The sequence below is a fragment of the Mustelus asterias genome, chromosome 9 (genome assembly GCF_964213995.1).
Source record: "Mustelus asterias chromosome 9, sMusAst1.hap1.1, whole genome shotgun sequence".
NCBI lineage: Eukaryota > Metazoa > Chordata > Chondrichthyes > Carcharhiniformes > Triakidae > Mustelus > Mustelus asterias.
In genome coordinates, this window is record NC_135809.1 from 124,471,831 (window position 1) to 124,487,185 (window position 15,355).

The following is a 15,355-nucleotide window of genomic DNA, read 5'->3' on the forward strand; positions in this document are numbered from 1 at the left end:
CAGAGCCACAGCAATCTGGTTGACTCGCACCTGCCCTCTGAACAAGGGAAACTAGGGATGGGCAATAAATGCTGGCCAGCTCGTGGACTGCAGTGATTCAAGAATGTGGCTCACCCTTACCTCAGTCTGGTTGGTTGAATAGACGCGCCATTGCTTGCCCTTCCCACACAAGGCATAGAGACCCGGTAGAAGCTCCTGCACTGTATTAGACACTGGCCGTAAGTTTCCAGTGGAGATCCTTCAAAAACTGAGCAACTTCATTTGGTCCTGCCCCATTCCAGGTTACAGTCTCCGAGCCATTGCTGCACCTCTAAGCAGGTTTTTGTTGATCACTGAGTGTCACTAATCACAGTCCGTTCATTGTCCAAAACACACACAGCTGGAGCAGAAGGAGAGAGAGGTTACTTAAGAGAAAAGTACATCCTTTCTGTTTAAGCAGACCATGTCATATTTGTAAAAAGATATATGAATGTTTTTTGCACTGGATTGATGGGAACTGGAAATAATATATTTGAGCAGTGTTCAAAATCCTTGTTTTTCCTTCCGTTTGTTTCTCTTGACTATAATCACTTAATGTGTGTTTTACTATTGAATGTTTTGTCAGAAATAGGATATAGCTATTTGCATGGTTGAAGCATTGTGCCAAAGCAAGCAACATGTTGTTAACCATCTTAATCTCATAAAAATGTGCTTGTTTAATGTGAAAGGAAATTACTCTCCCAGAATTTATGGTGCTGTTCCAAAAGCTTCCTAAGCTGAAGCATTGTTCACTCATTTACTGAGGAACTCTATTCATCTCCCGTATGCTGTGCTATTATGTGGCCTGATACGTGGGGAATGTTGTGGGCTTGGTTCCACTCTAAAGCACTGATCACACTGGGCCATCGCAGAGATTCACACAGGAAGCTTGGCATCTCTGCAGCCACAAAGAGGGAAGAGGGATTTCTCTTTTCCTCGTTTTTAATGATCACACTCCATGCTAGGTCAATGCCAGTGTTGTAGCTGCACTGGAATAGCTTGGCTAGGAGCACAGCTACTTCTGGTGCACGGTTTTCAAGACTACAGTAGGAGTGTTGTCGGGTCCATCGCCTCTGCAGTATCCAATGCTTTCAGTCATTTATTAATCAAATGCAGTGAATCAAATTGGCTGAAGACTGACATCTATGATGCTGGGAAGCTCAGGAAGAAACCAATATGAATCACCCACGTAGGATCTCTAGTTGAAAATCCTCCATTTTTTCCCCCTAAATGTCTATTTATGGAATAATTTTTCTTTTCTTACAATATGTGTATGAAGGAAAGAAAGCAGCATCCTGCATCCACATCTACACCCTTGCTATGACTGTAACACTACATTCTGCACTCTCTCCTTTCCTTCCTATGTTTTGTCTGTATAGCGCACAAGAAACAATACTTTTCACTGTATCTTAATACATGTGACAAATCAAATTAGGGGCGCATAACTATAGGGTTCGTGGTGGGAGATACAGAAAGGATATCAGAGGTAGGTTCTTTACGCAGAGAGTGGTTGGGGTGTGGAATGGACTGCCTGCAGTGATAGTGGAGTCAGACATTTTGGAAAAATTTAAGCGGTTATTGGATCGGCACATGGAGCACACCAGGATGATAGGGAGTGGGATAGCTTGATCTTGGTTTCAGATAAAGCTCGGCACAACATCGTGGGCCGAAGGGCCTGTTCTGTGCTGTACTGTTCTATGTTCTATGTTCTAGAAAGTGAGTGTGTGCTCAGATGCCGAGCATTGTTAGGTCGTCACAGTAATTTGTGATCCATCACTGCACTGATTTGTGCAGTTTGGATGTATCAATCACAATGGAGGCGATGGCCTAGTGGTATTATCGCTAGACTATTAATCCAGAAACTCAGCTAATGTGCTGGGGACCGGGTTCGAATCCCACCACAGCAGGTGGCGAAATTTGAATTCAATTAAAAAATCTGGAATTAAGAATCTACTGATGACTGTGAAACCATTGTTGTTTGTTGGAAAAACCCACCTGGTTCACTAAGGTCCTTTAGGGGAAGAAATCTGCCGACCTTAACTGGTCTGGCCGACATGTGACTCCAGAGCCACAGCAATGTGGTTGATTCTCAACTGCCCGCTGAAGTAGCCTAGCCAAGGACAATTAGGGATGGGCAATAAATGCTGGCCAGGCAGCAATGCCATATCCATGAATGAATAAAAAAAGTACTGTGATTAAGGAATGACGGCATATCATAGAAGAATCATAGAATCCCTATAGTGCCATTTGGCCCATCGAGCCTACACTGAAAGTAATCCCATGTATTTACCCTGCTAATCCCTCTGATATTAATGGACAATTTAGCATGGCAAATCAACCTAACCCACACATCTTTGGACTGTGGGAGGAAACCGCAGTACCAGAGGAAACCCACGCAGACACGGGGAGAACGTGCAAACTCCACACAAACACTGACCTGAGGGTGGAATTGAACCCAGGTCCCTGGCGCTGTGAGGCAGCACTGTGCCACCATCAGCTCATACTGGTTTCATGCAGAAATGTTAAGTGGGACTTGAATCAAGTGACTGGAGTTTTCGGGTCATCCGTGGGCTGGAAAGTAGGAGGGTGGACCCGTAAGATAGGGCATTACTATTGGCGGCAGGCCCAGCAGCAGGCAAGGTACCATGTCCACCCATGGCCTGATTGAGGCTCTTATTTGGCAATTGACATCCGCTTAAGGGCCTCGCATGCTGTTGCTCAGATTGAACATGTGGCGAATGAAGCTTGTGCCCAACATGCAACTGACAGTTTTGACCCCACAGGCTGCCAACCAATAAAAGGGAGAGGGTGGGGTGATCTTTTTGAGTCCCCAATGCCAAATGGATGCCCTCACCTCTGCAATTTTCCCACCTTGAAGAGGAACAAATAGGTAGAGAACAACTAATTCTGCTGGCTGGAGAATCTAGAACTAGGGGACATTTCAAAAGACATTGGAGCCAGGCCTTGCAGAAGTAGAATTAAAGTTTATTTATTAATCACAAGTAGGCTCATATTAACATTGCAATGAAGTTACTGTAAAAATCCCCTAGTTGCCACACTCCGGATATACTGAGGACGAATTTAGCATGGCCAATGCACCTAACCAGCACGTCTTTTGGACTGTGGGAGGAAACCGGGGCACCCGGAGGAAACCCAGGCAGACACTGGGAGAACGTGCAGACTCCGCACAGACAGTGACCCAAGCCGGGAATCGAACCCGGGTCCCTGGCTATGAGGCAGCAGTGCTAACCCACTGTGCCACCGTGCCATCCCTGTGCTTAGGAAACACTTCCAGCGCACACAGGGTGTCGAAAGCTTATAACTCACTTCCACAAAAAGCAATTGATGCTAATTGTTAAACGTAAAGCCGAGATTGATAGAGATTTGTGAATCTAAGGTATTAAGGAACACGTGAAGTGAGTTTGCAGAACCGCCACAATTGCATTAGTGATGGAGCAGGCTCAAAGATCTTCTGATCCTATGTTCTTAGCGCTTCAATGTAGAATTAATTTGAGGAATTGTTTTATTACATTAAGGCAATTTATTCTGATTGCTCCAGGTTTGAAAGAAGGCAACAAGCAAAGCAATCAATGGGCTCATTGCTTCTAATGATCAATTTTAAGCTGGAAGCTCATTACATTTACCTAATTATAAAGCAGCAGAGTGTAAACAGTTTAACAAAACGTCTCTAATTGTGGTTTTCTAGAGTAGGCCACTGTTTTTAATTCTTATTGACCGAATGGATTAATACAGGCTCGGGGCTTATGCTTCCCTTTCTGTTCTCAGTATCTCTGACTGCATTGATGGTGAAGCTGAGACCATTATACAGCTGCGTGGGGAGCTGAGGGAGAAAGAGATGAAGTTGACAGATATCCGACTTGAGGCACTGAGCTCTGCTCACCAACTCGACCAGCTGCGCGAGGCCATGAACAGGATGCAGGTGAGCCGGCTAGTCTTCTGCTGAATGGATCTGTGTCTGAAGTGTGATTTCAATTATCGTAACTCGACAACAGATGTGCATCTTTTTTAAAAATAGAAAAGCCACTGCTTTCTCATCTGTCACTGACTGCCTTTAATCCCATCCAGAGACTGTTAATAGGCCATTTGATGCAGAAGGCATCACATCAAAGCACAAATAAAAACAGAAAACATTAGATAGACTCAGAAGGTCTGGCAGCATCGGTGGAGAGAGAAACAGAGTTGAATCTTCTTAAGAAGAGTTAGACAGACTCAAATCGTTACCTCTGCTTCTCTCTCCACAGATGTTGCCAAACCTGCTGAGTTTATCCAGTGTTTTCTGATTTTATTTCAGATTTCCAGCCACTGCAACATTTTGCTTTTACATCAGAATTGAATCCTGTTCTCGCCTGATACATGTACTTGTTGTGCTTTCTGTCACAAACTGTAAGAAGTCTCTCAACACCAGGTTAAAGTCCAACAAGTTTATTTGCCTGACCCGATGAAGGAGCAGCGCTCCGAAAGCTCGTGATTCCAAAAAAATCTGTTGGACTTTAACCTGGTGTTAAGACTTCTTCCTGTGCCCACCGCAGTCCGACTCTGGCATCTCCATCTCATGGCTACCACAAACTGAACAGGATTAGGACACTATGGCGTCATTACCTTCTCGAGCCCAATGGGGCCCAATTGCAGCTCTGGTATTGTTGCTCAGGTGGCAACAATTCACTCAATGCCAAATAGGTTTCTGTCCATTGTGCCTCAGCATCCAGTTCATTTACCCTTTAAACTATTACTAGATAGATACACATGAGGTGAAACACTCAATCCATTATTAATCATCTAGAGAGGCCTACAATCCCCCCCCCGCCCCCATCACTACACCTTAATATTTCTTAAATTATTCTATAGCTGTCTCCTCCACCGTTCTAGCTTAGGAATCCATTTCATCTATTGATCATTCTTTAGATATGGAGCTACTTAATTTTAGATTGAGTCTGGAGCTCGTTGTTCTTCTGTCGTGATTTACTTAGGAGTAGTGCCCCTGGATCGGAGATCTCTATTTTCTACTCGTGAATTTTGGCATTTCTGTAAGATTGCCTCCCAGTTGTCTCCATCCAAGACTGTGAAACCCAACATCTCCAATGTTTTCCTCATAAATTCATCTGCTTTTGCTACTCGCGTGACTCCAGCGTTGCGCAGTAGACTGGCATTTATATGGCAAATTTACACAACCATTAGGACCCCTCCAAAATATCTTCAGCCAGTGGAGCCATTTTGGAAGTGTAGTCACTTGTTATAGAGGAAATGTCACAGCCAATTCAAGGACAGTAAGCTCCCGGGAGCAGCAACATGACAATGATGAGATCGTTTGTTTTGCCAATGTTGGTTGAGGCCTAAATATTGGCCAGGATGTTGAAGATTTATATAAACGATCTGGAAGAAGGTGTAACTGGGGTGATCAGTAAGTTTGCGGACGACTCGAAAATGGCTGGACTTGCAGATAGTGAGGAACATTGTCAGAGGCTACAGAAGGAGATAGTTGGCTGGAAATTTGGGCAAAGAAATGGCAGATGGAGTTCAATCCAGATAAATGCGAAGTGATGCATTTTGGTAGAACTAACATAGGGGGGAGCTATACGATAAATGGCAGAACCATAAAGGGTGTAGATACGCAGAGGGACCTGGGTGTGCAAGTCCACAGATCCTTGAAGGCGACGTCACAGGTGGAGAAGGTAGTGAATAAGGCATATGGCATGCTTGCCTTTATAGGACGGGTCATAGAGTATAAAAGTTGGGGTCTGATGTTGCAGTTGTATAGAACGTTGGTTCGGCCGCATTTGAAATACTGCGCCCAGTTCTGGTCGCCACACTACCAGAAGGACGTGGAGGCTTTAGAGAGAGTGCAGAGGAGGTTTACCAGGATGTTGCCTGGTATGGAAGGGCTTAGTTATGAGGAGAGATTGGGTGAACTGGGGTTGTTCTCACTGGAAAGACAGAGGATATGGGGTGGCCTAATAGAGGTGTATAAAATTATGAAAGGCATAGATAGGGTGAACGGTGGGAAGCTTTTTCCCAGGTCGGTGGTGACGTTCACGAGGGGTCATAGGTTCAAGGTGAGGGCGGGGAGGTTTAACACGGATATCAGAAGGACGTATTTTACACAGAGGGTGGTGGGGGCCTGGAATGCGCTGCCGGGCAAGGTGGTGGAGGCGGACACACTGGGAACATTTAAGACTTATCTAGATAGCCACATGAACAGAGTGGGAATGGAGGGATACAAAAGAATGGTCTAGTTTAGACCAGGGAGCGGCACGGGCTTGGAGGGCCGAAGGGCCTGTTCCTGTGCTGTATTGTTCTTTGTTCAAACACTCCTGGCTGCTTTCCAAAATTAGACCTTTGAAAGCCACTCAGAAGGGCAGGCACAATTTAAACTGGGGCCTCAGTTTAACATCTCATCTGACAGGGTCCATTTGTGACAGTGCAGCATTCAGCATGACACTGAAGATCAGGTTGGGATGTTTCTCTTGCTCCTTAGTGCCCCGTGAAACTCCACATTTTAAACCATAAAGTCCCTACTCTCAACCACGGGTGGTGCGGTGGTTAGCACTGCTACCTCACAGGGCCAGGGACCCGGGTTCAATTCTAGCCTTGGGTGACTCTGTGGAGTCTGCACGTTCTCCCCGTGTCTGCATGGGTTTCCTCCGGGTCCTCTGGTTTCCTCCCATAGTCCAAAGAAGTGCCAGTTAAGGTGGATTGGCCATGGTAAATGTGTGGAGTTACGGGGATAGGACCTGGGTAAGATATTCTGTCGGAGGGTCAGTGCAGACTCGATGGGTTGAATGGCCTCTTTCTGCACTGCAGGGATTCTATGAACCACTGAAGATCAGGCTGGGATATTTCTCTTGCCGAGAACTAATCTAAGTGCCCCGTGAAACTCCACATTTTAAACCATAAAGTCCCTACGCACAACCACCGGCGGTGCGGTGTTTAGCACTGCTGCCTCTCAGTGCCAGGGACCCGGGTTCAATTCTGGCCTCGGGTCACTGTCTGTGTGGAGTTTGCACATCCTCCCTGTGTCTGCGTGGGTTTCCTCCGGGTGCTCCGGTTTCTCCCACAGTCCAAAGATATGCAGGTTAGGTGGATTGGCTATGCTAAATTGACCCTTAGGGCCAGGGGATTAGCCAGGTAAATATGTGAGATTACAGCAATAGGGCCTGGGTGGGATTGTGGTTGGTACAGACTCGATGGGCCAAATGGCCTCCTTCTGTACTGTAGGGATTCTATGAAACAGCAAAATAGCCGGTAAATTGTAACTCCAGGATGATCATTTAGGCTAACTTGTTTTTGCTGCAAGCTGCAATTAATTGCTGCTGTTACGATATTTAGTTTATTCTTGTGAAAAGAAGCTGAAATGTTGCTGAAGAACTGGATGCCCATATTGTTGAGTCTGCACTCTGTTTTAGTTGTAGCCTGCCTCGAACTGTTCAGGGAGACAATAGCAATGTTTTGTAGATCGGCCAACCTTTCTTGTCTATTCATGCAGAGAGCTAGTCCCCAAGTAGAAAGAAGCCTTTGTGTTATCATCAGGTCATCAGAGAGAGCTGCATGTGTGAAATAGTTTGGCCGGAGGACATTTGGAAAGCCTATTAGTCAGCGAAAGCTGTGTTTGGCCAGATGTTGCTGCAGCTGCTTTTTGGTGGGTGGAGTGGGTTAGATGTTGAGATTGGTTCTCCAGCCAAGACCTTGCCACACGAAAGCAAAACATCAGGGATGTTGCCAGATATCTGTGCCGCTATTGTTCAAGTGAGCTAGCAAACAAACAAAGTGATTACTAGCGTGAGCCTTACATTTTAAAAGAGAACAGCACATATCACAGCTCTGGACTCAATATGCTTCCCATTAGTGCTTGCAACTCATTGAAGATTGACCCAGAAAAGCACTTTTGGTGGCTTGTGGAACTATCTGGAATTTTAAGTTACTTTTCCCCCTCAGTGGTTGCTTTCATGGGGTCACGTTGATAAGTTTATCAATCATTGATGAATAATTATTTGTTGCTAGTCAACTTGAAATGTAGCATAGCACACAAGACTACGGACCAAGTGCTGGGAAATAGGATTAGAATAGATAGGTGCTCGATGGCCAGCACAGACATGATGAGCTGAAGGGCCTCTTTCTGCACTGTAAAAGTCTATGACTTTTAAGAAAATTAGGATGCTAAAAATTAATCACAGGTAGTAAATACAAAATGAACTTAAGGCTACTGTTAACATAACTAATACTAATATCCTTTAGGGAAGGAAATCTAACTTTCTTTCTTGGTCTGGCCTACATGTGACTCCAGAGCCACAGCAATCTGGTGGACCCTCAACTGCCCCTTGAACAAGGGCAACTAGGGATGGGCAATAAATGCTGGCCAGCCAGTGACGCCCATGTCCCATGAATGAATAAAAATAAACCTATTCAACAGCATTTTCCAAACTAACAGTTTGATACTCAATAGTATTCACTTGATTCATTATTGTCACGTGTATTAGTATTATTGTTTCTTGCGCACGGTACTGACAAAGCATACCATTCATAGAGAAGGAAAGGAGAGAGTGCTGAATGTAGTGTTACAGTCATAGCTAGGGTATAAGAGAAAGATCAGCTTAATACAAGGTAGGTCCATTCAAGAGTCTGATGGCAGCAGGGAAGAAGTCACTTGTGTGACGATATCAAATGACATTGTTCAAGAATGCAGTAGCATTCCTGTATCAATATAAAAACTTATGACAAGATCATGGCTAAGACTGGAGTTAAAGGAGACAGTGCAGTTGAAGCCACAATCAGATCAGCCATGATCTTATTGAATGACAGAGCAGGCTTGAGGGGCTGAATGGCCTCCCTCTCTCTCATGTTCTTCTGTTAAAGGGATGGTGAAGAGGGAAGGATTTCAGTAACCCCATCTCATTCTGGCAATTTCCAAATGCTACTTTAGTTTTAACTCAACATTTTCTTTCTTAACACTCCAAGATTAGTCAATATATAAATTTCAGCAACTTAGTATCATAGAATCCCTACAGTGCAGAAGGAGGCCATTCGGCCCATCGAGTCTGCACCGACCACAATCCCACCCGGCCCTATCTCCAAAACCTTATGCATTTACCCTAGCTAGTCCCCTGACACCAAGGGGCAATTTAGCTTCACCAATCCACCTAACCTGTACATCTTTGGACTGTGGGAGGAAACCGGAGCACCCGGAGGAAACCCACACAGACACGGGGACCCAGGAAGCCGGGAATCGAACCTGGGTCCCCGGCACTGAGAGGCAGCAGTGCTAACCACTGTGCCACCATGCTGCCCCTAATTTAACTGCTTATGTTACTTATTTACGGTTTCCTATTATCTAAATCTATTTGATTTCTTTTGAAATTATTATGAACAGAATTCACCTGAGGAATATTCATTGATGCACTGAACCTTTGTTTTATGGAATCGTTCCAGATCTTCCTCTACAACGTGTAGAATTACATGGCAATTCTAACCATATTGTCTTTTCTCAATTGTAAACCTCGTAATGATTTGGGGTGCGTGTGTGTTGTTCAGATTCCAGTTTATTAGAGGTCACCTATACATACTCCGCACAAGGGAGTAGTAAGTAGTTAAGACAAGTTGAAGTGTTAAACAGTGATGCTGTCAGCTGTAGCCCCATGGGTTGCATTCTTGTTGCTGAGCTGACGAGGTTCTGGATTCAAGTCCCAGTCAAGGGTTTAGCACAAAAATCAAGGCTAACACTCCAGCGCAGTATTGAAGGAGCACTAAACTTTTGGAGGTGCTGCCTTCTGGATGAGACATTAAACTGAGACTCCCATCTCGCTGTTTGGATAATGTGAAAGATCCCGTTACAGTATTTCAAAAAAGAACAGGGGAGTTAGAACAGAGGATGTTGCCTGGATTGAGTGGCATGCCTTATGAGGATAGGCTGAGGGAGCTCGGTCTTTTCTCCTTGGAGAGACGAAGGATGAGAGGAGACCTGATAGAGGTGTATAAGATGTTGAGAGGCATAGATCGGGTGGACTCTGAGGCTTTTTCCCAGGGTGGAAATGTCTGCTACGAGAGGACACCGGTTTAAGGTGCTGGGGGGTAGGTACAGGGGAGATGTTAGGGGGAAGTTTTTCACACAGAGGGTGGTGGGCGAGTGGAATCGGCTGCCGTCAGTGGTGGTGGAGGTGAACTCAATAGGGTCTTTTAAGAGACTCCTGGATGAGTACATGGAGCTTAATAGGATGGAGGGTTATAGGTAGGTCTAGAAGGTAGGGATGTGTTCGGCACAACTTGTGGGCCCAAGGGCCTGTTTGTGCTGTAGTTTTTCTATGTTCTGTGTTATGTCAAGTGTCCTTGGCCAACACTGACCCCTCAACCAACATCGCAAAAAGAAACAAATTACCTGGCTCTTGTCTTAATGCGGTTTGCGGGAGGCACGGTAGCACAGTGGTTAGCACTGCTGTCTCACAGTGCCGGCTTTAATTCCAGCCTTGGGTCACAGCCTGTGTGGAGTTTGCACATTCTCCCCGTGTCTGTGTGGGTTTCCTCCGGGTGCTCTGGTTTCCTCCCACAGCAAAAAGGTATGCAGGTTAGGTGGATTGGCGATGCTAAATTGTTCTTTAGTGTCCCAAAATGTGTAGGTTAGATGGATTAGCCATGGGAAATGTGTGGGGTTACAGGGATAGGGCAGAGGAGGGGGCCTAGGTACAATATTCTGTCAGAGAGTCAGTGCAGTTCCAATGGGGCGAATGACTTCTTATGTATTGTAGGGTTTCTATGAATTGATGGGATCTTACTGTGTATATTGGCGAAGAGTGATTACACTTTAAAAAAAACTTCAGTCACTGTAACATGCTTAAAGAGACATCCATTTGCTTGAGAAAGGTGCTATATAAATGCAAGCCTATTTTCGTTTTAATCTGTCTCGTAAGATGTTTCTGGCGCGCACTGCTGCAATTGTGAAACAAGTGTTTGTTTAGCTTAAGTTGTTTCGAATGATTGTACAGTGCTTTAAAAAAACCCCAAGGCTTGTTTTAATATTTAAATCTTTTTCTCTTCCAGACTGAAATTGAGAAGCTGAAGGCTGAGAATGACCGGTTAAAGTCTGAAACCCATGGCAACTGCAGTAGGGCCCAGTCCCAGCTTTCCATCTCATCGTCCCCTCGTCAGTCACTCGGACTTTCCCAACACAGCCTTAACCTGACTGAGTCCACCAGCCTTGGTATGCAACTCTGAATTAGCCCATTTCTTTTGCCGTATTTGCACCTAATGAATCGTTGGGTTTAAGAATTCACCGACACCTCGTGATCTGCTACAAGTGTTCGAGTTTATTAGGAGTTCCCTCTCTTGTCTTACGTGATGTTACCAGTCATATTTTTCTGTTCTTATTATACATTACAGCAGAGAACGCCCATTTTCATTCATTGGTTAACTAAACGCATTTGCAGAGGTGGCCGACACAAATTGGTTCTTACCTCTGCATGAAGTTAAATCTCACGGGATCCAGGGTGAGGTATCTAAATGGATACAAAATTGGCTTTTGGTTGTAGAGAGTTGTTTTTCAAACTGGAGGCCTGTGACCAGCGGTGTGCCTCAGGGATCAGTGCTGGGCCCACTGTTATTTGTCATTTATATTAATGACTTGGCTGAGAATATAGGGGGCATGGTTAGTAAGTTTGGAGATGACACCAAGATTGGTGGCATGGTGGACAGTGAGGGAGGTTATCTCCAATTGCAGCGGGATCTTGATCAATTGGACCAGTGGGCTGACGAATGGCAGGTGGAGTTTAATTTAGACAAATGCAAGGTAATGCATTTTGGTAGATTGAACCAGGGCAGGACTTACATAGTTAATAGTAGAGCGTTGGGGAGAGTTACAAAACAAAGAAATCTAGGGGTACATGTTCATAGCTCCTTGAAAGTGGAGTCACAGGTGGACAGAGTGGTGAAGAAGGCATTCGGCATGCTTGGTTTCATCGGTCAGAACATTGAATACAGAAGTTGGGATGTCTTGTTGAAGTTATACAAGACATTGGTAAGGCCACACTTGGAATACTGTGTGCAATTCCGGTCTCCCTATTATAGAAATGATATTATTAAACTAGAAAGTAATAGAGGTGGGTACAATTTTATCTTTTAAAAAGCATTCAGATAGTTACATGGGTACGATGGGTATAGAGGGATATGGGCCAAATGCGGGCAATTGAGATTAGTTTAGGGGATTTTTTAAAAAAAATAAGGGCGGCATGGACAAGTTGGGCCAAAGGGCCTGTTTCCATGCTGTAAACCTCTATGACTGTATGACTCTGATCATGCACTGTCCACGAGTTAGTGATCTCTGCCAAGGCTAGCTGATCACCGCACGGTGGCACACTGCTGCCTCACAATGCCAGGGACCAAGGTTTGATTTCCAGCTTGGGTCACTGTCGTGTGGAGTTTGCATGTTCTCTCCGTGTCTGCGTGGGTTTCCTCCGGATGTTCCGGTTTCCTCCCACAGTCTGAAAGATGTGCTGGTTAGGTGCATTGACCCGAACAGGTGCCAGAGTGTGGCGACTAGGGGAATTTCACAGTAACTTCATTGCAGTGTTAATGTAAGCCTTACTTGTGACTAACAAATAAACTTTACTGTGAGTGTAAGCAGCATGTCCCCGCTGCATGTTGTAACGTTGTATCATGCCCCAACACAAGTAAAACCTGAAACCTCAGCAGGACTTTTCCCCGTTAGAAAATGTTAGTCCAAATACATTGTGGAAAATGTTATAAAAATTGTAAAAAATGAAACAGTTGGCTTTCCACCGTATGAATAACGAGAGTACCCATTGCATACTCCATAGATGTGTGGGTTAGATCGATTGTCCGTGCTAAATTTCCCCTTAGTGTAAAGGGGAAATTCCCCTTAGTGTAAAGGGGAAATGGTGTTGTGGAGATTGGGCCCAGGTTGGATTGTTGTTGGTGCAGGCTTGATGACCTGAATGGCTTCCTTCTGCACTGTAGAGATTCTATGATTCTATATTCAATGGTGGACAGTAGGTTTCAGTTTAAACTGAAATAAATAAACCAGGGATGCCTTGGCTAACACTAAATTTGGTTGTATTACTACTCCAGTTGCTATCATTGCAAATTCATTGCTGTAGCGCAGCGTTGCTCGAGTACTGTCATATTGATCACAGCTCCCCACTCATCATTGAAGCCAGAAACGTTTAGCCCACACGTGTTTCTCTTTCTAATTGATGTTATTGTTGTGCAGATATGCTACTTGATGACAATGCAGATGGCTCAGCTCGCAAGGAAGGCAGGCATGTGAAGATAGTCGTCTGCTTGCAAGAGGAGATGAGATGGAAAGAGGTATGTTGAAGGTGGCCAGTTCCGTTGCTGAAAATACTCATAATATGCAGCGCTGGGATGCTGTCACGTCACGGCCTCATGGCCACGATCAAGCATCAGACCCAGCCAAAGATGGGGCGCAATGCCTTATTTTGTCAGCTTGGATCTTGTTTGTCTCTCTTGTGGGAACCATGGATTGGATTCAACTGAATTTTGAATTTGGATTTTGGAGCAAGCAAGGAATGGATTTGGGTTTGACCGGTCGATTCTGAGCACTGGCTTTGTAACTTTAAGGATGGAGGGAATAAAATGCAGCTGGGATGTGACACAGCTAGCCAGCAGTGACCAGCATTATTTGGGAGAATTCAGCTCCGAAAAGTATGAGAAGCCTGTACGGAAATGCGTATTGTCTCAAGTGATGTTGGGGCTTATTTTTATGTTTCATGAACATTCCTGTAAATTATAGAGTTGCTTGCTAAATCACTTCAGAAGGTATTAAAGTCAATCGTTCAGTGTGTAACTGGAGTCATGTTTTGACCAGACAGGATAGGGATGGCCACTTCACTTCCCCGGGAGGACATTACTGAACCCGCTGAATTTTTGGAACAATTTAATTTCACGGTCATCTATTTTTCTGGCGCCTGCTCGCATGTTACCAAATTAATTAAATTCAAACTCACAACATGCCAGGATGGCATTTGAGCCCATGACTTTTGGGTTACTTGTCCAAAATCATAACCATCACAATGCTTTCCTCAAGTTCTGAGCACTTTTAATGGCATAAAATTCCTTGGAGGCCCTCACCTCGGTATGTGTCAATTGTTAAGTGTTACTTCAAACACTTGGATTTATCATTTTTTTTCCATGTATGTAAAATTAATCACCGCTGTCATCCTTGGAGTCACCGCTCACCAGAAACTGAATTGGAACGGCCATATGAATACTATAGCTACAAGTGCAGGTCAGAGTATGGTGTTGGGTTTGGGATTACACCATGTTGTTGGACAGAATAAAGAAAAGTTTACTTGGCATTTGAAGGCATTTAATGTTGACACACAAGTCCATAGAGTTTATTTTTTACCCTGTCCTGTGAAAAATAAATGACCAATGAAAACAGGTTTTGCTGATTTTAGTTAGATCCTCTTCTATGAAGCCTTTAGTTTCATCAATTGAATGACCATTACAATTAGAATACATTACTCAAGAAAATACTGATCTATTTCTTTCTCCACCACAGGAATCTCGGATCCGCCAATATATAGTCGGCTGCATTGGGGTCAGTGGGAAGACAAAGTGGGACGTCTTGGATGGAGTCGTGCGTCGCCTGTTTAAGGTGAGGAAAGCTCAGTTGATGAAAATAAGATTGAAATGTGTCACCATCGGTTCAGCAATTGAGGAAGGGAGTCTTCAAAAGTTTCTTGCCTCTTGACAATATGCATTCAGCAAAACATGCAACAAAACTTTAAGGCCAGAAAATGACTTCTTTGCAAGAGAAGTCACCAGACCTTTATTAGTAACTTGATACCACAACACTGCTTTGAAATTTCCGTTCACTTTATTTGTTTGTTTTCACTTGAATGTCGGAGGCTGAGGGGCGACCTGATAGTAGTTTACAAAATTCTGAGAAGCATGGATAGAATAAATAGTCAGTCTTTTTTCCCAGGGTAGAAATGTCAGCTACAAGATGGGAAAGTTTCAAGGAGATGTGAGAGGCAAGTGTTTTACCTGGAATGCGCTGCCAGAGATGATGGTAGAAGCAGATACAGTAGCAACATTTAAAAGGCATCTTGACAGATACATGAATAGGTAGGAAATAGAGGGATACGGACCATGTGGAGGCAAAAGGTCTTTAGTTTACAAAGGCATCATGTTTCAGCGCAGGCTTGGTGGGCTGAAGGACCTGTTCCTATGCTCATAGTATCATAGAAACCCTACAGTGCAGAAGGAGGCCATTCTGCCCATCGAGTCTGCACCGACAACAATCCCACCCAGGGGCCCTATCCCAGAAACACCCACATATTTACCCTGTTAA

The 15,355-nt window shown here is 44.5% G+C and overlaps 1 protein-coding gene across 2 annotated transcripts in view; it reads left to right on the forward strand.

The window, feature by feature from the left end:
* nav2a (neuron navigator 2a) overlaps nt 1-15,355 on the forward strand; it is a 385,063-nt gene that overhangs the window by 347,575 nt on the left and 22,133 nt on the right. For both annotated transcript variants that reach the window (XM_078220996.1, XM_078220997.1), the window contains 4 exons: nt 3,805-3,958; nt 11,062-11,221; nt 13,247-13,344; nt 14,561-14,656. In XM_078220996.1, the coding sequence (XP_078077122.1) occupies nt 3,805-3,958; nt 11,062-11,221; nt 13,247-13,344; nt 14,561-14,656 (508 nt within the window). The remainder of the gene's footprint in view (nt 1-3,804; nt 3,959-11,061; nt 11,222-13,246; nt 13,345-14,560; nt 14,657-15,355) is intronic.